The following is a 26954-nucleotide window of genomic DNA, read 5'->3' on the forward strand; positions in this document are numbered from 1 at the left end:
GACGGCAGAGCGCTCGCTGCGTCCCTTGGCCCCCAAAGGGCCCTGAGGCCGGCGGGGCCCCCTCCCCAGCGTCAGGCGGGGGCGGCAACCCGGGGCCGCCTGGAAGGGACCGGCGGCGCAGAGGCGCCCCGGGGCCAGCCAGGACGGCTCGCCAGCGCCGCGGGGGCGGGGTGGGGAGGGGAAGGGAAACCCCCAGGATCTCCCGGCCCCCGCGCAGGGAGACACCGCGTTAGTCATCGGGACCCTCCCCCTGCGCCGGCGCTCGGTTCTGCCGCGGCAGCAGCCGTGTCAGCCGGGCGGTAGCACCTCTCCTCGCTCCCCTCACGGCCCGGCTGTGCAAGCCGACGGGACGCGGCGTCTCCGTGCGGCGCGGGCAGCTGCGGAGGCTGAGGGGGAATGGAGGGGCCCGGGCTGCACCTCGCGGGGCTCTGCGCCGCGGCCGCCCTCCCTCGGGGCGGCGGGGCGAGCTGCCGGCGGGCGGCGTGAGGCGCCTGAGCCGCCCCGGGTGCCCCCGCCCCGCGCGGGGAATGAGAGGCGGCGCCGCGGGGCTGCCGGAGCCCGCCGGGACCCACCATGCGGGAGCTGGCGATCGAGATCGGCATACGGGTGCTGCTCTTCGGGGTCTTCGTGTGAGTACCCGCCGGGTAGCGGAGTGGGGCGGGGGGGGGTGGCACACAGCGCCAGCGGGTACCTCCGAGGCTGCCTCAACTTTCCTCCGTCGTCCTTCCTCACGCCGAGCGCGGTGTCGGATCGGCGGTGCGGGGGTACCTTGTTGGCCGTCCCGCAGCCCTTCACAGGGAGCCACCCGCCCGTGGACTGTGGCGGCGAGACCCCCGGGCTGCCGCCGGCCCCTTTGGGAGACCTAAGAGAAGGGGAGCTGCCGCCGTTCCCCCGTCCGGGATGCGGAGGAGGGTTTTTCTCCCCGGGTTGAGCCGCTGCAGGAGCAGCGGGGGAGGAAGCCCTCTCTGCCCGGGGAGGGGGGGTTTGCCGAAGACCTGAGGGAACATTTTTGCCAGAGAAACTCCCGTTTGTGAGATAAGCAGGGAGGGGGGTGGGGGGGGACGGACCCAAACCAAAACCCCTGCTCCTGATTTCCTTTAGACTGTTACAGTTATGGCTGTGAGGTCCCTGGCTGTCAGTGCACCCCATCAGCTGGCTGGCAGCGACGGGAGCCCGCGGCTGGCGAGCTCCGGGGCGGGCACCCTCAGCCGGGGGGGTGCCGGGGCAGAGGAGGGACCTGGGGCTGCCCCTGAGGTGCCGTGTGTTGCAGCTGGTTTGAGATGCGCCTCGGCACGCTGCTGTGTGGGAAGGAAAGTCATCCAGATCTATCGCTGAAAGATGCGGTGCTATCGCGGCAGGAGCAGGCTTCCCCCTTTCTTCTCAGGGCTGCACCTCTTCTTGCTGGCAGTTGGTGTTCTTTATGCCTTTCAACAGCAAAAAGTTGCAATCCTGATATAAGTTTGCATTTCAGTTGTTTAAAGTGGAGTTGTCTCTTTGTCATCGCTGAAGCATCGCAGGAATCAGATCAGATTCTGCTACTGTTTACTTGTTTATTTAACCAGGAATCCTGTTGGTCACAGGTGCAGGCAGCGCTGCTGTACAGAGCATCTATTAAGCCCTGGTTGTGCCTTACAGCTGGTGATACTGGAAGGCTTTGATGCAATTCATTTCTGAACCTCTCATGGTTAATGAGTAATTTGACCATTTTACTGGTATTTGAGGTTTTGCATCAGTGCTCATTTCTCTTGAATATTGATGCAAATCTTTCGATTTGCAGTGCGTTTGGCAAGTGTCATCCTCTTTGTTTTAGGATGAACTCTGATACCTTCAAAAACCTGTGTGGTACCTTTGATGACTTTCACTTCAGTTGTGTCTTACTTAGAAAGTAGACCTGTGCCTTCCAGCAGAACTCTTTTCTCAAATATATGAAATTACAGGGTGAGCAAAGACCTCCAAAACTGATGCTACATCAGAACCTTCATTACGATTGCATATGTATTGCTCACACCATCCAGTTAGAGATCTCTTCATATAGCTTTCTACCATGATACGTAAATCATGCCCCATTGTAAGTAGTGATCTCTAGGTTATGCTTGTCTTCTGCCCTCATTTCCTCTCTAAAACATTCTGTATTTTTCACTATTGTTTGTGCTGCTTCTATTCTTTGTATGGCTTCAAAATCAACTGAGGGGTGGCTAAGGGAAATGCTTTTGGTAGAGCCACCATCATGTCAAATGGCAAATGACTACAGAAGTGCTTTTTGCATTTTTCATACAGCTCAGCATCTTCCTTCTTGGGATTCTGGGGAATAGTTCTGGCATTGTAAGAGGTCATTGGGAGCATTCATTGACTCCCAAAAGTACCAAGCATGTAGTATTCTAAATTCACACCCAGGTTGGTGTTTAGTTTTATGAAGAACTGTGTTTTGTTTGTAATGGCTGCGAAAAAATAATCTCTAGCTAGAAGAGAAGAATGGCTTTTATATCCAGGTAATCTTAACACCAAAGTAATCTTTGGCTATCGAAATAGCATTCAGTATTTCTCCGTTTTTCCAACTCATATTTTGTAACTTCAGTGTTATATAAGTTTAAATGCTGTTTTCTGGGGTTTTGTAGACAGCCAGGGTAAAGATTTTTATGGAGAGTTGACTTCATTGAAATATCTCTTCAAGTATGACCAATTACTGGTGAATTTGGAACCCCTGGGACTAGAGTGGAGGCAGCAGCGATGTAAGCTCTACTGCAGAAACTATTTCTAGGAATGAAAAGGCTTGTAAGGCTCCCACCTCCCTTGGAAAGGAATGCTGTTAGCATCAGTGAGTTGAGGCTAGGTCTCAGATCATCTTCATTGTGAATGCAAGCTATGAGATAGGTATTTGTCCACCAGGAACCCGACTGAAGAGTATAAGTTCATTCTGAATAGGTGCTGATGACTTTGGGTCACTACCAGCCTTTGTGGTGTAAGAAACCTGACCTTGAAGATAATGGTTCCATAGTTATTTGCCAATTGTGAACCATCTGTGCCTCCCAGATGTCTTTTTTAGCTTCAACCTACAGATTAATATAACTCAGAGTAATATACTGGCATATTTTGTACCATAAAATGCAAAAGAAAAAAGGTACATATTCCATGCAGTAGTTGTGCTTGGTGATAAATGTCATTTCATAAAAATGGAGGTGTAAAAACTTATGTTGCTGATTTGCTGAAATGGAATGTATTGCCAGTTTGACTGCATTTGACAGCAACAACAGCCCTATTTTCTGTACTTAAGACTGGCAGCCTTCCCCCCCCCCCCCCTCCCATAATTATGAACTTTAGTCATTCCACCAAAGGCAAAAATCTATTCTTGTTATTTAAGTTATCTGCTGTCATGCAAATGTATACCATTCCAAGTGATAGGCATTTTTTGGTGGTTGTGTGTTGGTTTGGATGAATTCAGCAGACAATCAGCTAGGACAACGATAGCTCCTTCAGTTCTAGATCATGCGTTCTTAGCAATTTCTAGGCATTCACTTAGCAATTAAAGATGGGCTTAGGTATTGAAATTAAGCAACCCAGGCTTCCCTGCCTTTATAAAGATCTGTGCTGAAGGGCATTTTAGCCCTCAGGATTTACTGCTATTGAAGGAGGGATTAGTTAGGAGAGATTTATTAGAACTACAGCTGCCTGAAATTCAGAAGCAGGAGTTTAAAAAAAACCCACAAACCAAACCCCAAGTCAGCTGAACACAACTGGTTGCAGTCAGAAAACATCTTTGATGCAAGTTTCACTGGGAATGTAGGTAGATGTTCTTGAGTACCTTCAGGAAAATAGCTCTGGAGTCACACCCTGCAAAGTCCAAGTACAGTGATGCTTCTGTTCTGCCCTACAGTTTTTCCTAGTTCCTTACATTAACAAATGAATTCTTAGTTTTCAAAATATTTTGCCTTATGCTTTTTGACTGGGTTGAAATGATGCTAATGAGCATAGATGGCTTGCTGCTTACTGGGCAAAGAAAATTCTCATGCTATAAGTCATCTTAGTGTTACGTTACACAGTTTCAGACACTTTTTAATTAAAACTTGATTTTAATCAATTATTGCAACTTTTTTGTTTAGTCTTTTATTTATTAAGAATTATCTGTGAGTACAGAGCTGGAGTTTTTTTTTTTAAAGTGAAATTTTTCATGTAGGCTCTCAGAAGCAGAAATAGTCTGAAATTGTCTGAAATAGAAGGCGTTCAATGTAATAACTGTGAGTGTGTACATGGTTTATAGAAAAAAATGACTGAGTTAGGGTCTTGCATCTCTGTCTTCTTGGTTATGTACTTATTTCTATGTCCTGGAGCATTCTGAGATACCCGGTTAATGCTAAATCATGTTAAATGTGGTCAGTCTTTCATCTATTCCATGCAGATGATGGCATTTGTCACTTATTGAATGCTTGATAAAAGTGAATTGTGTTGACTGACCTGGTTTTAGTCACTTAGGGCAATTTAAAAAAGATTTGTGAGCAAGTCTGGTATTTTTACATGTGGGTGATGCCCTGAAAACAATGTTCTTGTCAGTCCTAAAAATAATTAGTGAGCCTGTAATTGGCAGCAAGGATGGCTTTAGTTTCTTACCTAGAACAGAACAGCACGTATCTTGCTCTCTCCTACAAGGAAAAAGTTTTTTCAGCTGTTTCAGAAGTTATAGAAGACCACAGCACTGTCTTGGTAAGAAGGTAGAAGAATAGTCTGTGGTGGTATGTTCAGCACAATGACTTGTCAACAGCGCGTCGCTGATGTTTCTAGAGCTGTCTAATTGATTAAAAGGACACTCTTTCAAGGATTGCTTCATCAAACCTCCAGCTCTTCGGAGTGTGTGATGTGATTAAAATCTAAATGTCGTTCAGAGTAATTGGATATCTTCCCTACAGCACGGTCTCATTAGCAGCCTCCCTTGGGGATAAATGTTTATCTGCAGGCCAACAGCCGTAGGCATTACACACATGTAGGGTGCCGTGTTGCCCAATGCTGACATCGTTTGCATGTGTGTTGTGTCATGTTTGGAATCTGGTTTATGTAAATACAGCTGATTCTGTGCATGTTTAGTGTCTTGTAAGCTTACAAATTAAGACTTTTTTTTTTTAAAATCAAGTTATGAATATGCATGAAATTATTTAGGCTGGAAAGCTCTTTTAAGTAGCTTGCTTTGTCATGGGTGGTGATCTGGATATTCTGCATGTGGTGCCTTCCTAAATGGTGCTATGTATTGTCTTGTTAACACAGAGGGGAAATCAATTAGCTGAGGCAGCTCCACAGTGCTGAAGTTCTGCTTTACTCTTGTCTGACAGTTTGCACTTGCCTTTTCTCTGTCATTATCTACTGGAGTTTTGGACGATTGACTGACTTGAGAATGATGAGCACTTAGAGATCTGTAGGTAATGTAAGCAAAATGGTACTGAGAAGAAATCACCAGTCTGAGACATTAAGATTTATTTCCTCATCCTGACAGAAACGCTGCCAAATAACACAAAACAGTTGGACCAGCATTTCAAAGCACCTCTTAAACCTAGGCTCTGTCGCTGAGTGTGTCAAAGCAAAGTAGGTATTTGGCCTCATGAGCTTCTTTCTGTCTTTTTGTGTCCTACATTCTTCATTGAGTATCCCATAATTTGGGCTTTGTTTGGAACCTGATTTTTTGGCTTTTGGTCTTAAAAAAATCTTGGACTTTGTTTCTCTCTCCCCTAATTTCTCATCAGAAAAGGGAGACTAATGCTTCTTTTTCTCACTCTTTGTTCATTTAGTTGATGAACTTTTTCTTGTGAGGTATGTGGACAGTAGCCAACCCCCCTGAACACTGAGTATGCTTGGAGCTTTTTCAGTGGTGGCTTCATAAATAGTAATGATAACAGGAAGTGAGAACACTAATGTTTTTAATTACCAACCTGCTTAAAAATAGGCACTGCGTTGTAAATCATAATTTAGATGATACTAAAAATGAGGGAAGGAGTTTTGTTTTGTGGCCCCAGTTGAAGTCTAGCTCACTGAGCAGGGTTAATGAATGGTTAAGGGAAAGACCTGCTGTAAAAAAGACCTTGGTCTCTCTGGTGCTTAGGATCTGAGAACATATATCAAAGGTTGCATATTGAGCTCCAGTGGCAAGCAACAGACTTGTTCCAGTGCTCAGCAGAGTCTGTTACACCTTTGAAGTGATGGAGGAATTAGAATGCTGTGGAGCTTCTGTAACTTGCTGAATGCAACTGATGTATCACAAAGTAACCTGGATTTTAACTTCCCTCAGTTCTGCGTCCTTGAGAGGTTACAGTAAAAACAAAAGACCATAAATACCTATTATACCTGGTGTAATATGAAGCACACAACAAAACGACTGTGTGCCTGTCCTAATATCTGTGAAATATCACTGCCCTGGCAGAGAGACTTGGTACTTGGCATTCCACTGAGCTGAAGCTTGTTTCCATTGTTTTCTTATTTTATTTATTGTAACTAGGGTAGGATTTTACTGACTTAACAGCTATTCAGGATAAAGTGTACCTTTCTTTCTTTTAATTTTATTTTTTAATGCAGGCTGTGGTCTGAGCAAAAGATCAACTGTTTTACAGACTGTTGCATTGATACGTTTAGACTCTAGAACCAAGTTTATTTCATTTGTCTTTCCTGAGTCCCAAGGGGTAAAACAAGTGGAGATTTAATGGCAGGATTTCTGATTATCCCATTAATAGGGCGGGATTTACAGCTGATGTCCATGGCTAAACTTGCAATGGAATACATGCTAAAAAAGGATGTTATTGTAAATGCCAAAGCATCTGCTCCAGATTTTAGAGGAGTAAATGGTGACTTTGTGTCTCTTCTTGTTGAATCCTATTTACTCACTGACTTTGGCACTCTGCTTAACTTGCTCCCAGCCCTGGTTGAGGATGTTTTATATTTTATAGTGAGAATATTACATAGCCTGACAGGGTTTCTGTAAGGGAAGTTTTTGTCTACAAAAAAATAAAATTGATTTTTATACTTTGATCTAGGCACAGCCAAGCTGTTGCACGACAGTGTTTCTTATGGCAGAGACTTTAATAAAAAGTCCAGTCTTATTGCTGAGAGCACGCTCAGACCTGGCACAGTAAACCAAGATCTTTATCGGCTCACAGTCTGTCAGTGACTTTGAAAAGTGAGTGTGTGGAAATAGTAGGCAGAATTATTGATGCTGTAAGGAGATTAAGGATTACATTTAGTGTCTTCTGTAACTTTTTTTTTCTGTAGTGAGCACTGCACTGATACTGAACAGGGGACATTTAAGTGCTGCATCCGTATTGGCAAGGATTGGTGGACAGAGAGAGAAGGCTAAAGCCAGTACTCGTGTCCCTTCCTGAAGTATCCGTTGTGATCTGATAATCCACAAGGGATTTGTGCTTAAATCATTAAGGAAAGCTTCCCTGGTTTCTGAATCAGAATAACTGCTTTACAGATGATCCAATTAGATCATCTCCATAGAACTAACAAAGTTGCCATCAGATGTAGCCCTTGAAAAAACCCTTCCCATAACTGCATGGATTTTAAGGTATTTTCCCCTCATTTTTTTCCCTTTCCTTACAAATGGTAAAATTGTGACCACTGGAGCACCTGTCATTGCTACATAAGACATTGTGACTGATTTACATGATTCTGCAGAAAACTAGATTAGGAATGTTTGTTTGTTGGAAATCAGATGGCTACAGTTACTGCCTGTTGTATTTGTTTATTTCTCTGCAATGCAAAATATTTTTATCTCTTACGTTGAGCCAAATGGCTAAATATTTTCCTTGTGAAAATACCACTGAATTTTAATTAAAATTGCATATAGATAACATACAGTAAGTGTGAATTATTTTACCATAGGCTAGAGCAACAGGGTTTACAACTAGTGTTTTCATAGTAAATGGCTGATTAAGAATACTTATGCAGGTGAATTTTAGAGAATGGAGGAAGATTGAGAAAGATGGTAAGGGGAGGGGGAATAGTAAACCCTTTTCTGAGAAAAGCTAGAAATAATTAAGCTGTTTAATCTACAAATCTGAGGAGACATGGCTATAACCTTTACGTGTAAGCAGTTGCCAGAAAGATGTACAAAGAAGGCAAAGTGCTTTTCATTCCCTTTGGGAATTGTAGAGAAGGGAAAGGCATTTAAACTTGTAGTAAAAGAAACTTAGTCTGTGTGAAAATTCAACCTATTGGAGAAATACAACCTAATTATAAGGACTTTTGTGCGCTGTGATAGATTGCTCAAGACCTGTGTAGAATCTCCACCAATATACTTACTTGTAACTTGCTTTTTAAAATGTATCTTTGGAGTATTTCACATGGAGTTTTGCTTTGCTGCGTAACTGCAAGGGGACAGACTAGGTGGCCTTGTAAGCTGGAATGACTCAACTTTGTGGACTGAGGTTTTATACTACCTGTGAGTACCCCAGTGCACGGGGGGAAAAGTTGAAAGACATTAAAACAAAATTTTTGACTCGTGCTGATGGGCAGAAAAGGAAATGATGTTACAAATCCAAACTTACTTGGAGAATACTTTAGCATACTGAGCAGAAGCTGATGATACCTTCTGGCTGGCGGGCAGTGCCATGCCAGTATTGTATTACAAATACTCTTCATTGATGAGATTGTGGGGAAAATGACTGCCTAGCTGAGGTGAAATGTTTCACTCTGCAGTCTTGCAGTTCAACATTTTACTCTGTTTTGAGTGAGAAGTTTTACTACTGCTTTAGAATTTATAGCGGAGGTGTAAATGTCAGCTCAGACATATTTCAGCTTTGAAGGCTTTGTGGCCCCCTGCCAAGTGTTGTGAAGCCTTGCAAATTGAAAACAGCAGAGGAGAGTATCATTTGATATAAAGTGTTATATTTTCATTAGCTGCCAATTTTCCCTAATGGGAGAACAGATCTAATAGCCTGACTGTACACTCATAGCCCGCAGAGAGACCATTAATAATTTCATTCATCCAGTGTCCAAGGTGCTTTACAGGAGTGTGACAATTCCTGCTGTCTTTAGCCAGTGCTACAAAAGGCTGGAAGTGATGTTCCTATTCCCTGTTACCATATCTTTATATCTTCTTTTCTTCTTTAAATCTTTATTAATGCCCTGGAACATGTAGTTATTCACACAAGGGTGCTGTTTGTTTGGGGTTTTTTTATGTGAGTGATTTTTAATATGGTTGGATTTGATTGTGAATATTGTTAGGCAGGTGTCTGTGTCCCATCATCCTCCCCCAAGAATAGTGAAGTCATTGCATACAGCAGCTGGGAAGGAAAAACTGGAACACAATAACTTGTAAATTTATATTAAATTTACCGAAAAGCTTCACCAAAAAAAAGTGTGCCCATTAGTACTGAAGTGTTTTACGTTTGCATTTTTAAAAGCATGTTTTATTAAATCGAGTTTAATGGATGCCCAAACAAAGTATTTCATTAGAGTTTGGGTTAAAATGATATTTTCCAGCTTAATCAAAAATTAATGTTTTAATTTCAAAGAAAGAAACTTGTGATTGAGCTTTCTAGATTGGTCCTTAGTATTTCTCCCCTCTCACTTCTGTACCAGCTCCTGAGTTTTTGGTCTGGAGAGACAGTCTGAGAAATGTGTTTTGGCACTTGGCTCTCATAGTAGACAACTTGTCTGATACTACTTAATCCTCACTCCTTCCCTCAGGTACAGGATAGACTTTATTGTCATACACGTCCTCTTTCAAGGTCATCCATTACATATTTAAAGGAAACGGGATGCAAATCATAAACATGCATATAACAAACATTCTAGATAAAAAATAACTCATCAGGAAATTTTCAAGTCATGTTCCTATTATTAAAATTCAGGTTCTGGTAAAAAGCTGGTTGAGTGGGAAAATTTCTTGTGTAGAAGTCGTGGTAGGTTTTTGATATGGGGGTTTTTGAAGAGATTGGGTAGGGGGGCAGTGGCTGAATGGAGACAAGATCCTGCAGCGTGGAGGATCTTATTAGTGTGTTTCAGAGAGAGCTCCTGAATAAGCTGCCAGGGTCAAGCTGTCGCTTCCAACTGATTAAACCTCGTTCCAAGCAAGATCTTAAAGAGCTATCACAGGAGGGACAGGAGTGAGAAGCACAAAAGTCACAGTGAGCCACAAAGGGGATTTTGGAGAAGTGATGGAGGCACAAAAACAGCTGAGAGGGAAAGCTTTGGTCACTAAGAGAAATTCTAACCCCTGTCTTTCATTGTGGGTCCAAACCTGTAGTGGAATGCAAGTAAGAAAATTGAAGAAACTTTATCAGACTACTCAGCTATATCAAATCTCTCTGAAGTTAGGATAGTTGTCCAAGAGGCTGAGTGTCCTTTGGCTGAAAACAGTTTGAAACATAAAAAACAAGCATTAAGAAACATCAAACCCAAAATTTTGACTGTCTGTAATATGCTTTGGTTCATTATTCAGATGTGTACTTTGGTGATTTGAACCTCTGATATGAATTAAGTTTTTCACTTTAGCATAATGTACAATTGCCAGCTTTGAAATTTCTACAGGCCACATCAATGTTCATATACTGATGGCTTCCTTTCTCTCTACTCCATACACAAACACATTCAAATGGCTTTTGTGAAATAGCTCACATCATAGAGTATATTTAATAAAAACAGAGCATAAAGGCAACGGTTAGTACTATAAATTATGCTTTTTATTAACTAAAATGCATGCTAATGCAATGAAAACAGTAACCAACAGTTTTCACTTGGTTGGTACCTGTTATTTCTGTAAGACTAGTGCTGTTCATTCTTCCTGTCACAGTAGTGTGGCTGTACTGGATTGCCTTAAGTATTTATTACAGAGTGACATAATGAGTAGCAGCTTTGACCTGCTTGCTTTGTGTTTGAAGTGCTACACCACTGCTCCCTGTGAGCAGGGATCACAAGAAGTCAACTGCTTTTTCACCCCGGGACCAGCTAAATGCCAAAACAAATACAGTTTTGTTTCAAAATGGGTTATTGTATATTCTGCTGATCAGAAAGCAAAAGATGCAAAGATTGATTTCTTTATTAGGTCATGTTTTAAAAAATAAACCCCTGCAAAACTATGTCAATTTGACTCAATTTTGCAGTTTATTCTTTCCTCTTGTTTTGGTACAGCTGCTCTTCTCTCCTGCTCTTCTATTCAAAGCTGCAATGCAGCATGGCAAATATTCCCTCTTTCTTCCTTTCACTTTGCTCATTTCCAAATATTGCCCTTCTCTAAGGAAGAAATGATGGCGAAAAGGTTGTGTCTAAGCTTGTTAAGTAGTTTAATGCCTGAATACCCATTTTTATTCCCATTAAATGGGAGTTTTCTCGATTCATACAAGGAATAATGATATTCAGCAATATGTAGTGCTACTTGCATTCAAAGTGCTCAGAACGCACGTGAAGATTGGAAGTTCTTGGACTCTTTCAGGCGCGCAAGAACAACTGGCTGGCTGTGTTAATTGCTTGTTCTTGTGCTGTTCATGCATGCTCAGATAATCCCTTTCCTCTTAGGTTTAGTATGACTGAAATAATATCACTTACCCAGAGAGAGTTTAAATGCCAGGGATTGAGAAAGCTGTAGAGGTGTAATTTAGGTGTTAAGGAAATTAACGCTAGATTTAAAACTTCTGGTTGTTATTCTTTTTTCCAGCATTGTGGAAAGACTGCTGGTTTGCTATTTCATATTAGATATTCTAAGAACATTTATGTATCATTTATATATTATTTCATAAGCTGCAGGACTCCTGTTGTGCCTCTATATTGTTGGTTCAAGATCTGAGCTTTTAACTGAGCCCAGACTCCCCAGCTGTTGCCTCCTTGCTGATTCATTTAATTCATATTGTTTCCTGAATTTGGACCAAGAAAGGAAGAGAAAATTTGAGCAAAGGGGTGGGGTCTAGTTTTTAACCTGTTTCTGCCTGTATTTTCAGTATGGTACGTGATGTGGCTCATGTCTAGAGCCTAATCTCAGGCACAGCTGATGAAACCTTTATAAATACAGCCCCAGATGATATATCAGAGATGGGTCCAGTGGCTCAATGGTCCTTCTGACACACTGACTGGCACAGAGGCTGTCATTTGTCAACAGGACAAGGTCCAACAGCTGCAAGTTAGAGCATAGGACGTTCCACACCAACATGTGGAAGAATTTCTACACAATGAGGGTGACAGAGCCCTGGGACAGGCTGCCCAGGGGGATGTGGAGTCTCCTTCACTGGAGATATTCCAGACCCGTCTGGATGCCTCCCTGTGTGACCTGTCCTAGGGACCCTGCTTTGGCAGGGGGGTTGGACCTGATGATCTCTCGAGGTCCCTTCCAACCCCTACAGTTCTGTGATTCTGTGATTTAGTGAGATTCTGGTTGAAGAGCCTGTCGTGTGTCATGGCTCTGTTGGCCTAGCAATAAGATGTACTGTTATTGGGGTGTGATGCTACCTGTGAGGAGGAGAGTAAAGCGTGTGACCATTCATCGGTGGAAGCAGTCACACCTAGATGTGTATTTGTTAAATCAGTGGTTATATGAGGCAAATCTAGGAAACCTGCTATTAAGACTAAAGAAAAATATTGAAAACTCTCTTCTTTCACCATATCTTTGAGGTATGACAGCCATGGTAATATATTTATTCCTAAAACTGCATCAGAATTTATTTTCAATCCCTTAGACTGGTAATCAAATGATACCTGAAGGGATGCTGTGGGCATAGTGCTAGTTGAATGTACCTCTGCAATTGCTAGCTGCTTTAAGACATTTAAAAATCTTTTACGTCAAGTGATGTATATCTGAAGCCAAACCTACCCCTAAGAACCAATTCTCAACTAACCCGTGACGTTAAATAAATTAAAAACAAAAAGGCTGCCCCTGCCCTTTGTCCTTATCGGTCCCAGGATTTAATTCAATTGACTTTTGGCTCTTCCCTACGTAAAACTGCACCCACAGAATTAAAGTGGGGAAAGCTGTATACATTCAGATTAGAATATCAGCTATTATCAGAAAGTGGTGTGAAGGCTTTGCTTCTAGCTTCTCAAAGACACAGAAGTTTTAAAAAGGCTATCAGCTCACACTTCCCAGAGCTGTACTGGGCACTGTGTAGGGACTTACTTTCTGCCACTACTCCTCTCGGTCTTTGTAAATACATACCTACAAACAGAAGGTTACTGTAAATGGAAAGGCATCAGACCTTCAAATTTCTGTAGCAATAAAACCAGCTTCTGAATTATCTTTGAGAGTGTTCCTGGTGAGTATTGACTACCCTGTATCCTGCAGGACACTCAAGCCCAGTAAAGCTCCGTTTTAGGATTACGCTTGGTTAATTAGAAGTGGTAGGTGTATACACTGCATAGCAGTGTATTGGGAAATAAAAACTTTTATCTGTTAAAAAGGTAGGGGTAATTTATTGATTCAGCTGCTTCTCTATCTTAGTGTGAATGTGAATTAATGAATTGGTTTTAGTGCAGCTACAAGATGATGGATATAATAACGCATTTTCATGAAAGCCAATGAAGACCCAATAAAATGTGAATTTCTGTTCTCATGTACATACTTATGCAATCGATATCTACTGCGATATAAATTCTAATATAGAATTTAACTCTTTACTTTTGAGTTCCGTGGAGAAATTGAAGCTGTTGCTGGAATACTTGTCAGCAGTGTGCATACTTAGCATGTGTGAATACCAATCCAGCTAATGAGCAAATCCTGTATTAAGAGTCTTGCTTTGATACTGAATTGATGCTCCTGGCTGGAATGAATTGCCCTACCTTGCATGGTAAAACTGGCAGAAAACATTAGAACTCTATCAGATAACCAGTGTAGTGCCTTAATGATAGGGGAAGTTTCTTTTTATATCAAAACCAGGGTTTATGGTATTGAAGTTACATTTTTAATTGATGTCAGCTTCTTCCTTGGTGGGATAGCAGTTCATCATTGATAATTGGGCCTTGGTCGTATTTTTGTACCTCGATAGAAAACACCCTTGTTCCTGGCTAGGGAACCACAGATTTCCCAAATTACTGTAGGAATTAAACTGCTCAGATCTCTTCCCTTATGCTAACCTCTGAGCTAACACAAAGTTATCTCATCATGATAGCACACAGACACCTGCACTTCAGAAACCAAATTCCTCCAACATTCATGTGGTGAACAGAATGACGGTGATAAGAACCAATGCTCGTGGTTTATCTCAGCTCATCACTCTCCTGTCTACTTCAGTACTGTTAATAATTTTGCATTCCAGCCACAGACCATGTCAGGCTTTTCATATTTTGTCTGGTTTTGCAGGAGTTCCTAAAATAACCATGAAAAACTTGTATTTTTTTTTTCCTTAATATTACCCATAGGGAATAAATAAGACTAGGTTTTTTCATGGCATGAGAATAAGGTATTCTCTCCAGGTATATCAAATAACATGACGGGAATACTTCTGTCACTATTAGTATGTTTCAGAATAGAGAAGTTAAAATCTTGGGCTAAAATGTGAGCAAAGGTAAGGTGAATAAGCAGTGCCCAGTGCAATGGACCCAGCAACTGGAAACACTGGGCTCTTTCTGTTTAGCCTAGGTCACTTGTTGGAAACCCCCAAAGCAAGTTCTGTCTTTCAGAACGTAGTTTTCTTCTCCCCATAGCTGTTGTGCCCTCTGGTGTGTTCTACTTTACTGTTCTTCGTTCAAAATGTTGGGGCTCTGAATCTGTCAGGTGAGAATCTCCCATCGAGTTATTATTATGTTTATACCCTGTAATTAGGTCAAGCTATACAGAGCCCTACCAACTTCAGCCTCACTGATGCTGCTCACGACTGCTGGTTTAGTGGCAGGACAACTGATTGCACAATTTAACATGGCAGGTACATTATAAAAGCTTTTAATACTAGATCTGAGACCTGGTTTGGGGAATACTCAAGGAAATAGCATGTAAGAAATGCAGAATGGAGTTCCAACAGCAGTCACAGCTAATCTGTTTCTGTGGGAGAGGCAGTGCTGAGTTTGCTCACGTGGAGTTCTGCAATCAGGGAATGGTAGTCAGTGCCAAGCTTTTGCTTGTTGCAAGCCCTCAGAAGTGATTTAGAAAAGAGGTTCATGAATGCTTGTGGCTTTGCTGCTCTCTCTTCATTATTTGCTCAAGTGAGGAATTGCATGCAAAGCCATTTTAGGATCAGATCTGCTTATGAACAGGTGATGCTTAGAAAAGAGGACTATTGATCATTATGTATCTGATACGAAAGACTTGAGTATTGCAATCACAAGTTCATGTTCATTCTCTTCTGATGCTTTGTAGTGGCATGTGTACTTCTCAGTCCTCTCTTTTCTTAGTCATTGTTACTTGGCACAACCCTTACCTGCATCTAGGAAGAAGATAAATTCTTCAGAGACAAAGCAGAAGGCAAGAAACCCAACCCTCACAAATACCCAAGCAGCTCTCACCTCTTGTACATCCTTTAGTTGATGCTCAAACCTGTGAAGTGATCTCTAACCCCGTAGTGTGCTATGAACACTTTTTATGAAGCAGGTGTCTAGGTCCCCAAAATGGCCAGGACAAAAGCCCCTGTGTCATCATCTGCATGATTTCATACTGTTGCTCTCTGAAAATGGAGCTGTTGGCGAGTGGCAGCCCTTTTAACACTGGTAGGTGCTTCTAAGCTGAATGCTAGTTGTGATTTCATTGCTGGAAGTTTGTATCTTACACTAACAGGACACAACAATACAGCACATCTATCTTGTGCCTATCTATCTATTCCTGCTTGGTTCTTGTAACTAGATGGGGAACATACTTGTCTGCTCTAACATTTAATGGTTTCTACTTTGCAAACTTTGCCAGTGCAGTACTGCTTATTGCTCTGTCTCTCATCTTAAACTTCCAAATGCCACTGCTGCTTGATTTCATGCTGCTGAATGCCAGGGATTGACAGCTACTGTAAGCAGTGTTTGAAACAATAAGGTGAGGTGCTTAATAATACCCTACTGTTAATGATGGGAGATGAAGACAATGGTGGGTATACAGGTTAAAAACTCTGAGGGTATTCTTCTTTCATGGAAGAACATTACTAGTCCATATTATCACAAAAGTTGTACGTGCTTTTACCTTGATTGGTCTGTGGTGCTTGGAAATGCTTCTGTCCTCAGAAAAGAGCAATGATTTATTTAGCGTAGTGTTGTAGACAGCAGTGTTGGGATGTCCAAAGCAACCTCAGACACTTAGCACCTGTTCTTTGCTGATGTTTGGAATGGAATTAGGGCTTCTCTTTCCCTTAGGTTGGTTTGAAAGTCACAGTTAAAGGCTCTTGAAGTTAATGGAAGCCCTTTAGCACCTTAAACCTGTTTTCAGGCTGCAGTGTTCAAAATCTTCTTTGTTTAAAAAATTAAAGTTGAATGGACATGTAAACATGCAGAAAGTGTGAGACCAAACAGCTAATACTGATATGGAGTAAGCTTCCTAAATTGCCTTACCTGCTACCAGGGGATGGTATACGATTGAGCTTGGATTTTCAGCCATAATAGAAAATGTCTAGAAGCTGGTTTTCTTTATCCAAAGACTACATTAATATCTAATAATGTTTAGTCATTTAAACAAGCTGGTGCTGGTTTATGAATAGTAATAGACTGTACTTTTCGTTAGGATGAAGGAACATAAATCACTAAGTGTCAGGCAGCTTAGAAACCAGTATGTCCTCATGATTGTTTAATAGAGTACAAAGGGAATTGCCTTCAAGCTAGTGAAATCTCGTATCCAGTCGCCCATCGGTGATGCTTCAAAAAAGAGAGGGAATTGTTCTCTTATGAGTCTTGGCATAAAAATTTAATTAGCAGCTGAGCTTTTTCTGAAGATTAAAAAAAAAGCTATTTCTTTTTATATAGTCTTTCCTGTAACTGTTTACTTTATATTTCTCTATTGTTCACAGAGACAAGATCTGCCACCTTCTGCATCTACTTTTTTCCCCCATCCTTCAGGACTGATTTTGAAATTATTTGACCTGGTTTCAGTGGGTTTTGGGTTTTTTCATTATATTTCAGCATATTTAAACACTGTTCTTGGAAGACATTCAGAATACAAGTCAGAGGCAGGGATACATTATTTGATTTCATAGGTGGTGGATACAAAATTGCTGTTACTTAATAAAGAAGTAATTGTAATTACTATTGCTGTCACTGATAGATTTGCTGAAATGCAACTCTCCCATAGAAGAGTTGAAAGATGGTGAGTATAAATTGATTAGAAAACCAGTCCTCAATTAGAATAAGATACTCCTTATGTTATTTGTTATAGTTTCATCTCTTTAGCACACATTATTTTCCTCTTAAAGGAATGAGCTCTTAGCATGTATTTGCAATGTCATAGTATGATCTCTGTGAGAAATCCAAATTTGATTTTTGTTTAGTTTCTGAGATTTAAATGACTATACTTCTATCTTAGTTTTCTTACATAGCAAGGAGACAGGAAACAAAAGAACAAGAGCCCCAAACTTTTAACTCTGTTGGCATTTGCTCATAATGTCAAATGTCTTAATGTCAGATGAATTAAATCTCTGGTGTAATTTTCTAGAAGTGCCCTGGTGCACAGATAGGCTGTGATGACCTTGAAGCATAAATGTTTGTGTATGTTTTGTTTTTTGTAGTTAATAGAAATGCTTCAAGGCCTTGGTATGTCAAAGAATGTCTCTGCTTTAGGGTGTTCCTTGGCATATCCATCAAACCCAGTCCTTTGAGAATTGCCTCAAAACAGTCAGACCAGCAGATACCAGAGGGATTATGTCAGAAAATATGTGGCTGGATGAAGGATGTAGTAACTGAAACTCAGCTGGCTTCTTTACCTTTCTTTTATGCCCAGATGTGCATGTGCTTACTCTTTATGTTAGGATGAGAATGGTGAAGTACCTTCTGGCCATGGAACCTATATTACATCTTCATAACAATGTTAAGTCCTGGACAGTGTAGCTGTGAACTTTGCTATTCAGCTCTCCCAGGTGACCCATCTTAGATGTCATACCCAGGCCTGTGACTTCTCTTGATGACAGAACCCTTTCAGCCAGTAGTCACTTGCCTCTGGCTGCTGTCAATATCTTTAAAGACGGAAAGTAAAAAATAACGCACTTTAGGACTCTTAGTTGGAACTCTCAGGGCTTTCTCTTGGAAATAAAGTTGCTTGCGTTATCTAGAAATCAACCTTCATTTTTCTAGCTGAAGAGAAAAATTGTAAAATTATTTTTTCATATATGAGGTGGTAGTCTTAGAAGCCTTTCCCTCTTTGTGTCTTGCACAAGTCTCTTTTTAAAATTTAAATAAAAAAAAATAATTAATTTTTCATTTTGAAAACCCAGAAACACAGTTTTTTGACACTCCAGAAATTCATCTTGCACCTTCTTTGGAGAGCTCAGGATAATAGTAAATATTCTCTTTGCAATGCTAGAGTCTTTAAGTTTCCAGAAGAATCTACATGTCCATGTAGGTCAGTAAGGGAAGCATAGCTATCTGTACAAGTGACAAGGCTGTGTTTAACTTGTTTGATCCTGAGATTTTGTTGTTTACCTTTAGGAAGAAGTCATCACTTGGGCTCTTTGAAGCAGACAGAGAGTTTAGTACCTTCTGCCTAGTGGGAGTGGAAATCTGAGTGTGCTTAGGTAAAGGGGGTCAAGTAGGGCTGTGTGCTGGGGTTGTGGGAGGCTGGTGAATGAAGAGATTCCATAGGCTATGGTGAGAAAACAAAGAACAGATGATCAGTCCTCAGCAGGGATAAAAAGAAGGATTTCCTAAGACCCAGAAGACTGGATAAGGTTTGCTGTTGTTTTGGAAGTTGCTGACGGCTAGATTTGGGGACTTCCCTTTCCAGGGGGAGTTGCATGTGTATGGTTTAATTTTACTCTGCTTCACAAATGGATTTCAACTTTTTCTGTTTACAAAGTCAGTTGTCGTAACTGGTACTTGCATAAAACCTGGTTTTGGAGGGTTTTAAAGCCCTTGGCTTTGGGAAATTTACAGTTAAAAAAGCTCTGGGCCACCACACCTCTGTGTTCTGGCTCCATGGGCGTATTGTGTAAGACCAATCTGCAAAAAACTGGTCTCTGTGTCTTTTCTCAGTGGCCGTTCTCTCAGTCAGGGTAAAGTAGACCTGCAAAGGGGTAACATAAAGGCAAAACTTCTCAGGAAATCTCATATGACTTCAAAGCTGAGAAGAGTTAAAGGACAGTGAAGGACTTTGTGGAAAAATGAGTACGGTTTAAGTGAAGAGAGACAATTTACATAGTCCTGAAAAGCTTTTGAAACTTCTGCCTACAGTCAAAGATCACAATTCCTGCTGCTTCTTTCAGTGCTGGAAAAAAGATATCACACAATTTTCCTTCTATATACCAATGTAACCTCAACGATTTATTTTAATGCTCTTCAATTCAAAATAACATAATTACAGAACTGTGTGTTTGTGTGTGTGGTTGGGGTTTTTTTTGTGTTTCTTTTGAGCTACATTACATGAGAATGAAATTAAAACAGTTTTGGTAGAATGAGAGGTTTCTGGTAGAGCTAGCTTCTTTTTAGGCTTGACAGCCAAATCAAAATAGTGGGAATCTGAAAAAAGAAAAAAAAATTCTATGAGCTTTTTAGGAGTAAGTCTCTTTTGCAGATATTATCTGAAATTATTTGGTTCGGTTTTTTTTTTTTCTATCAGTAGTAGGAATTGTCTGGGCTGATTCTTTCTCCCTGCTTTGTGATCCTCCAAATACAGCTGTCATACTTGAAAGTCTGGATCTTGACATTTGAAAGATACATTTTGTATTTGTTACCTGGTATATAATTTCTTCAGTGCATAACATCTGCTACGTGTGATTTTTCTAAGCCCACAATATTTTTTGCACTCTTTTTCTCACACAAAATAAAATAACAATTGATTCTCCACAGTAAAGTTTACAGAACATTTCTAAAGTTGTAGAATACAGCCTTGAAAAAATAATTTTCCTAAAGAGTATATTTATGAAGATTGTATTATTAAAAAGTGGTGAGGTATGTTATTGGTGTATTATATGGGTACTTCATGCTTGCTATTCGATATTTAACTTGGGGGGAAGTTTTAAACTGGCATGACTCTTCTGGTGTGTTTGGTCATCATTTCAAATTGTGGAAAAAAAAAATATCTTTAATTGTTATTTTCAGTTTTACAGAGTTTTTGGATCCATTCCAGCGAGTTATCCAGCCAGAAGAGATCTGGCTGTATAAAAATCCTTTGGTGCAATCCGACAACATACCTACACGTCTTATGTTTGTAAGTACTAAGGGTTTGTTGGTCCTTTGATGGCTGTAAACCAATTACACTTTCATTTGATAAGCAGTAGGAAACCTTTTAGAAGTACAGGATGTTTCTTTTATTCTAACAATTGTTTTCTAATCCAGCAATGTCCAAAATGGCAAAATGTAGGAAATTGTGTGGAGTCTAAAAACCTGTATTACCAGGTGACTGAATTTAGGAATCTTAAATTCACAGTTTAAGATTTAAGCTAGTGTTAAGTTAGAGGTCTGTTAGAGAAATGATTACAGAAGCTTTTAGAATTAGCTGGTTAGGTGACCTGAAAGAACCTTACCATGCTCTTATTTGGTTAAGTGCTTAAATTTTGAAATCCAATTTGGTTTAGGCATGTTAAGCACTGAGATATATGCCTCCAAATACTTTTTGTTGGGGTTTTTGGTTTTGTTTTTTTTGCCATGTAGACAAAATCTTTTCCAGTTTCTGCCAGCAAACCTGAGGTCATGGGGACTGCACTTAATATATCACAGAGCTGTTGTGCTGTCACCATTCTTCTGGCTCTCCCCGGCACAGCTCGTATTGTCACACAGACTGTCTGTCTGACTTTGATGGTTTGTCTGATTATCAAAATTCATTGTTTTGATAACCATCCCTAGTGATTAACAATCATAATAGTCTATACATATAACTGCAAGAGTACAGTAGGCCAGACCACTGCAGAAATGCTAAGAAATTACAGGTATAGTTCAGTCTATCACCATCTGATCAGTCTCTGCAAAAACTTCATCAGTCAAAGCAGAGATTTTGCAGGAATAGGCATGGCAGATGAGGTCAAATCCTAGTGCCCTTATGTCAAAGCCTGTGTCTTCAGTGAAGCCCAGGTTTTACTTTTCAGATTAAGAGCTTGGATTCAGAACAAGTGCAAATCAGCTATGTAATTTGTCCTCAGTTGTTTTTTGTTGTTTGTTTTTTTGTCTTTTTTAAAAGGCTTGGACCTTCAACCAGGGAAATCTTTTAACTGAGTAAGGAAAACCTTGAGGGTACTTCCCAATTATGAAATGGTAATATATCCCAACCTTCTAGGACAGAAGCTTAAGGCCTGGTTTTAAACTCACCAACATATTGTTTCTATTGCATTAAGGAGAAGCTCTATTTAGTACTTCTTCAGCCTGGATTGGTGAAAACAAGACTTTTTCCTGGAATGGAAGATGGATGTGTAAAAAAAAAAACAAAACAAAATAAAACCCAAACCAAAATGTTACATTATTGTGTTAGAAAAGACTGGTTTTAATTCCACCATTTTTCCTTATGCTGGGCATTACCTTGTGCATGGATTATTTTATTAATGGAGAGATTCAAATTAAGAGAAGTATTGCTGATAATCCAAACCTACATCCAGGTTAGACAAAGGTGACTTCTGCATGGTTAACAAGCCAGCCACAAAGACTGGAAAGACCCGAGTCTTGTTCTGTGTCTCTATCAGTGGTTATTCCTTGGTTTGGAAAGTTTAAGCTACTGTCAGCTTCTCTTGAATATGTGGAAGTGTGTGGGAGTCCCTATAAATTTAGCATATCTCTGGCTTGCCAGGATGAATAATAAACAAGAGAGATTTTGTCCATGTTTCATAAAAGCAAGGCAATGTTGGAATATTTGTGTGCTGGAAAAGAAAACACTACTGAGATATGTCTGAGGAGAATATTGCTCATTAGAGTGTTGCCAAATCTGTTATGGATATGAGCCAAACAGAATCTTTTTGCAAAATAAAGAAAAAGGAGTCTTTAGCAAGCCAAACTTTCTTTATATGTGCATTTTGCTGCAGAATAAAAACCACCTTCCAGCTATTCCCTTTGTGCAAGGAACAGCAATGTACCGCAAACATGACTAGTTCTTCATCTTCCTCAGAAATCCATATGCTTGTGAAATATGAGGAGATCTGCAGTTTTACCAGATTTCTGAAGATTGATTGTGAAGTGGTTTGGAACAAGCTGCCACTTGAATTCCATTCTTTGTTGATATTTTCTGCTTCTCCTGCTTGTTCAAGAGATTTCTAACTCTATTAAACCACCGGTATAAGCCAGTCAGCCTGGCCATATATCTACATGTTCTTCAACACTGGAATGCATATAACTTTCCTCTCTTTCCTGGTGGGGATCCTTACTTTTTAGAATGAAACTAATAACTCTATGTTTTGCTTTAATCTTTTTTTATTTCATACTCTGTCTCTGCAAGCAGAAATTGAACTCTTTCTTGTGCAATAACATGGCACTGGCATCCTAATTTAAATCTCAGGCATGGAAACCTGGTGCCTACCCTTCTAAGTGTAAAAAAAGGGGAGCAGACCATTTCATCTGCATGGCTCACTAAGGTAATGTCTTGCAAATGCAGGTGAGGGGGATCTGGTCCAAGCTGCACAACTAAAATAGCAAATAAAGTGCATTTTAATGTTGTTTACTACTCAGATACTCTAAAATCATAAAATGAGGACTGGGATTAATCAGTACTATAAAAAAAAAAAAAAGAGAATCAAACATCTTTTCTTGTAACACGTCTGTCCTGTCTGTTTTATATTTCAGTGGGGCTGTTTAAGTTCAGCCTCAATAAAGGTAACATAATCTCACTTAAGCCCTGGTTTCCCTTGTGCCTTATACAGATTAATTTTTGCCTTGTTTGAAAAGCCAGTCACTTTCACTTTTCTTCTAGAGAATAAATGCTTTTGAAAGACCTTGATTTGTTTTTGATACAAATGTGATTGTGAAGAGGTTTATAGATTCCAGAAGGGAATCAGTTAACTTAGACTGGAACCAACAAGAAGGATAAATGGACTACCTTGCCTACAAGTGTCCTTTTGCCTCTGCAATTGAATGTCTGAGACAGATGATGGAAGGACCAGTTGGAAACAAAATCATAATTTCCAATGTAAGCTACTAATTAAAAACTCCCTGTTACTGTGTTTGGGAGAAAAGGATATGTCTCTCTGGAGAAAGGCAATAAATACATGCTCTGGGAGGACAGTAGCAGTATATGGATGCTGCACGAACTAGGATGCTTTTGGGATAGCTGTCTCATATACAGTGAAGCATCAACTGTTGTCCGGTTGCACTATGATCATGGAGATGCTGTTTGTTGAAATCAAGTGTGCCTTGATGTGCAGATGCCGTTTCAGGTTCCTTGCAGTATGAATTCTGCCCTTATGAGCACTGAGACTAAAATATGTTTCTGTTTAACCAGTGAGTATACTTGCAGATGTTCAGGTTTTTCCAATTTTTGAACAGAATGAAGAGTTGGCTCCACATTCAAGCACTTGTAAATAGAAGAATCATAGAGACAAGATCCTCTCAACGCATTCAAGAATACAGTTGAAAACAAAAAGTAAACTGAAGAGCATTTTAAAATGTCAGGAAGTTGGTGCTGCAATCTGTTATGTTGAATGGGGTCTTGCTGAGAGCACAGGCTGGATGAGCTGCCTTCCAGAGCCATGCTTAGAGTGGAAAAGATGCATAGGATCTGTATGATCAGTGAATGAATTTTATGGACTTCATAGTCTGTTGCTTTTTCATTTATGAAGCTGGCATTTTAAATGCAGCTCCAGGCAATTACAAATCAATTATAGCCCACAGTTATATTACAGTTTTAATGTATTTGTTGCCCTGTAGTTGCAAAGACAAATCATCCCAGTTTGCTTAAGGTCAGGAGTTTGATAAAGATCATTCAGCCTTCTAGTTTAAATGGAGTTAACTGGAACTAATTATTAATCAGTTGGACTGAAGAGGAATTGATGCTCTCAAACATGATATTTGTTATCTCTTACAGGCAATTTCCTTCCTCACGCCACTAGCAGTCATTTTTGTGGTGAAAATAATCCGGCGAACAGACAAGACTGAAATTAAAGAAGCTTTCTTAGGTAAATGTATGTCATATACTTCAAGACTGAAAATGTGTGATAGCTCTCAAGGGATTGATTCCAGTTGTAGTCTAAGCCATGAAAACGCTTGACTCTGTTACAGCCCGTTACAGTAGTTTTCAGTGCAGGGGCACTGAATTTGCAAGCCATCTCACAAAAGCCTTTGTTTTTATGTATGTATCTAACTGTAGAAATTCTGTGCCTTAATGCCACAACTTAGCTAGCAAAGGTCACTATTCAATTCGCAGAAACAAGACCATCTGAGGGACTGTTCAGGTCTGTATTTTTCTGTCAGCCAATCTACTCCTTACCTCTTATGTATTCTTGCAGCTATTCTAAATTAAGGGTCTGAATGAAAACTCCTGTGAGATTCAGCTGCTTAGTGCAGGAAATTATACCTCTGTGGTGGTTCAGCCCCAAGCAGGGGCTGAGCACCACACGCTGCTCGCTCACTCCTGGAGGAGAAACAGACAGACCCTCTGTGGGCTGGGGTAAGGACAGTTTGCTGACAAAAGCACCGTGAAAGGGGAACAATAACAGCCCACAGCAAATTTCACTTACACCCAGTGATAACACAGAATACCTTATTGCCCAGATAATAACACAGAGTAGTGCATGATGCAAGGACTGACCTGGTGGCCCAGCTGTACTCAGATTGCCCTGGAGGCACCAGGACCACCTGTCCCTGGCCAGTCCCTCTTATGGGGGAGTGATGTGGGGTGGTGTGGAAACAGCCTGGGCTAACTCAGCTCACCTGGGCTGGCTGCTTGAGGGCACCTGGCCAGAACTGGGACAGCCTCTCATTGTTTTCTCTGACCTTCTCCTGGAGTATACTGTTCCCCACTGCAAAATCTGTGCTCAGCTTCTTTTATAATCACAAGCTGATGTTTCATTTTAAACTGTCAGTGGAGTTAGATGCACACTTAATCCTGGACTGCAAACTGCCATGGCTTGTGTTACGAGGCAGGTCTAATCACAGTTGCAGGCAGAGGAGCAGGTAGACAGTGGGGATGGTAAATCTTAAACTGTTCCAGCTAATTCTGGCTGCTCTTGTCTTCTGAAATCTTGTAGTGATGTATGTCCAGGTCCTTTTAACATAGATATTGTCAGAGATCGAAATTGATTAAAGCACTTTCACTGGCAGAAGATACTTTGAAGCACTGAGAACTGCAAATGTTTTTGTTGGCAGTTTGTTTGGAACATGCCTTACACGGAAATTCTGTTTTACTGGTTTATTTACGCTGCAATTTATTTGCCCTTAGATCATAAGGTCAATCCAATTCTTAGCCTTGCCTTAGCTAGATAGGATATAAATTGCACTATGTATCTGCCTTTGAAAAAATTTTCAGACAAGGCTGAGTTCCCTTAGCTTTTATTTTCTCCAGTTGCTCTGACACAAGTGTGAGAAAATCCTACTTTTGTTTTGGCTGCTGCCAGTCACCTGTACAAAGTTCTGAAATGTCTTACAGTGATATTCTACTGACAGGACCATTCATTAGAAATAACTCTGATTCATACAATGCATAGAATCCCCATTTTGGGTTTCCTTTTCTGTTTAACAAGCACTGGAGCTTTGGATTAATTTCTCCATCACTTTTTCTCACCTTTCTGCTCTAAAGAGATATTAATTAGAGATATGGTTTAGTAGAGGACAGGAACGGTTGGACTTGATGATCTTAAAGGTCTTTTCCAACCTTGTGATTCTGATTCTGTGTAATTTTTTCTGTTGTATTTGCCTCCTTTTATAATTCCCTCTATAATGTCCAGAAGAAAATTTGCCAGCTTCTGCAATATCCTCCTTGCTACCCAGACTTTAAGGAAATCCCAGCCTTCATGTTCTGTTCCGCAGGGTGTCCCTGTTCAGTAGGTGCCGTAAGTGTGGACCTTCTTGTGGCTTAATTATGTTCAAGTGTACAGTGTATTAATAAGATTCATTATGTTAATGTGTCTGGTGATGCGAAGATTGATTAACTGTGGTGCAGCTTTGTGGATTTGCTGAGATCTGGCACATAATGTTCATAATCAATGATCAGGAAGTCCCCCAAAAGGTGACCTTCTTTAGGCATTATATGTAGAAGAGATCAAAGCTTAAAAGGATGTGAAAATGCTTTGCCACTCATACAGCCGTTAATATGAAGAAAGTGGTCAGTACATCTAGGGTAAGGAGTAGTGGGCTTCCTAATGTAGGTGCTGTTAATCCTTCCCCTGAAAGCGCCTGTGTCTCAACTAACTAGATTATATGACTCTTTGTGGACACTATGAATCTCTCCTAAAGGGAGCAAAATGAGGGCAAATGCAATTTGTTTATCTGTTTTACATTCACACTGTCTTTTGATACTTGGATTGCCAGTGTAAGGATTATGCAACAGCAAAAGCATCAATCAGATATGCAATGAATGGTCAAGAGAAAGCTCTGAAAAGAGCAAACTGTACCACATGTCTCAGAAAACAGGTATTTCTACAGCTCCTGTTTTTTAAAACAGAAAAGTATTCTGTGACATTGCTTGTTGTAAGTGTTTGACTTTGTGGAAAATTTCAGTTCATCATCAATAACTGAGAGAAAACAATTGAGAGGAAAAAGAAGGCATGGGATTGAGTGGTCGCTGCAAACATAGGTGCTGAAAGTGGAAGGCTTTTGGGCAGTATCAGTGTCTCTAGGATTGACTTGTTCTTCTATTTTTGCTGGCAGTTATTGCTTTAGTCTGAGAAAACCCTGTTTTTGTTTTGATGGAGGGCTTCTTTTCTTTTTCCTTTAACTTAAAGAAAAATAGATCCTCTAACACACACGTTTTTAAGATCTATATTATCCTCAAAGACATTTGTGGAGACAGGATAAGTGCTGCTCAAGTGCAGCAT

General features: G+C 40.5%; 1 protein-coding gene across 2 annotated transcripts in view; it reads left to right on the top strand.

Annotated features, from left to right (window-relative positions):
- Positions 1-573: 573 nt before the first annotated feature.
- Positions 574-26954, top strand: part of PLPP4 (phospholipid phosphatase 4) — a gene marked incomplete at both ends in the record, with an annotated part of 55118 nt that continues 28737 nt past the window's right edge. For both annotated transcript variants that reach the window (XM_084265275.1, XM_084265276.1), the window contains 3 exons: positions 574-629; positions 20110-20218; positions 24008-24098. In XM_084265275.1, coding sequence (XP_084121401.1) covers positions 574-629; positions 20110-20218; positions 24008-24098 — 256 coding nt within the window. The remainder of the gene's footprint in view (positions 630-20109; positions 20219-24007; positions 24099-26954) is intronic.

The sequence above is a fragment of the Gallinula chloropus genome (genome assembly GCF_964237585.1).
Source record: "Gallinula chloropus genome assembly, chromosome: 5".
NCBI classification, from domain to species: Eukaryota; Metazoa; Chordata; class Aves; order Gruiformes; family Rallidae; genus Gallinula; species Gallinula chloropus.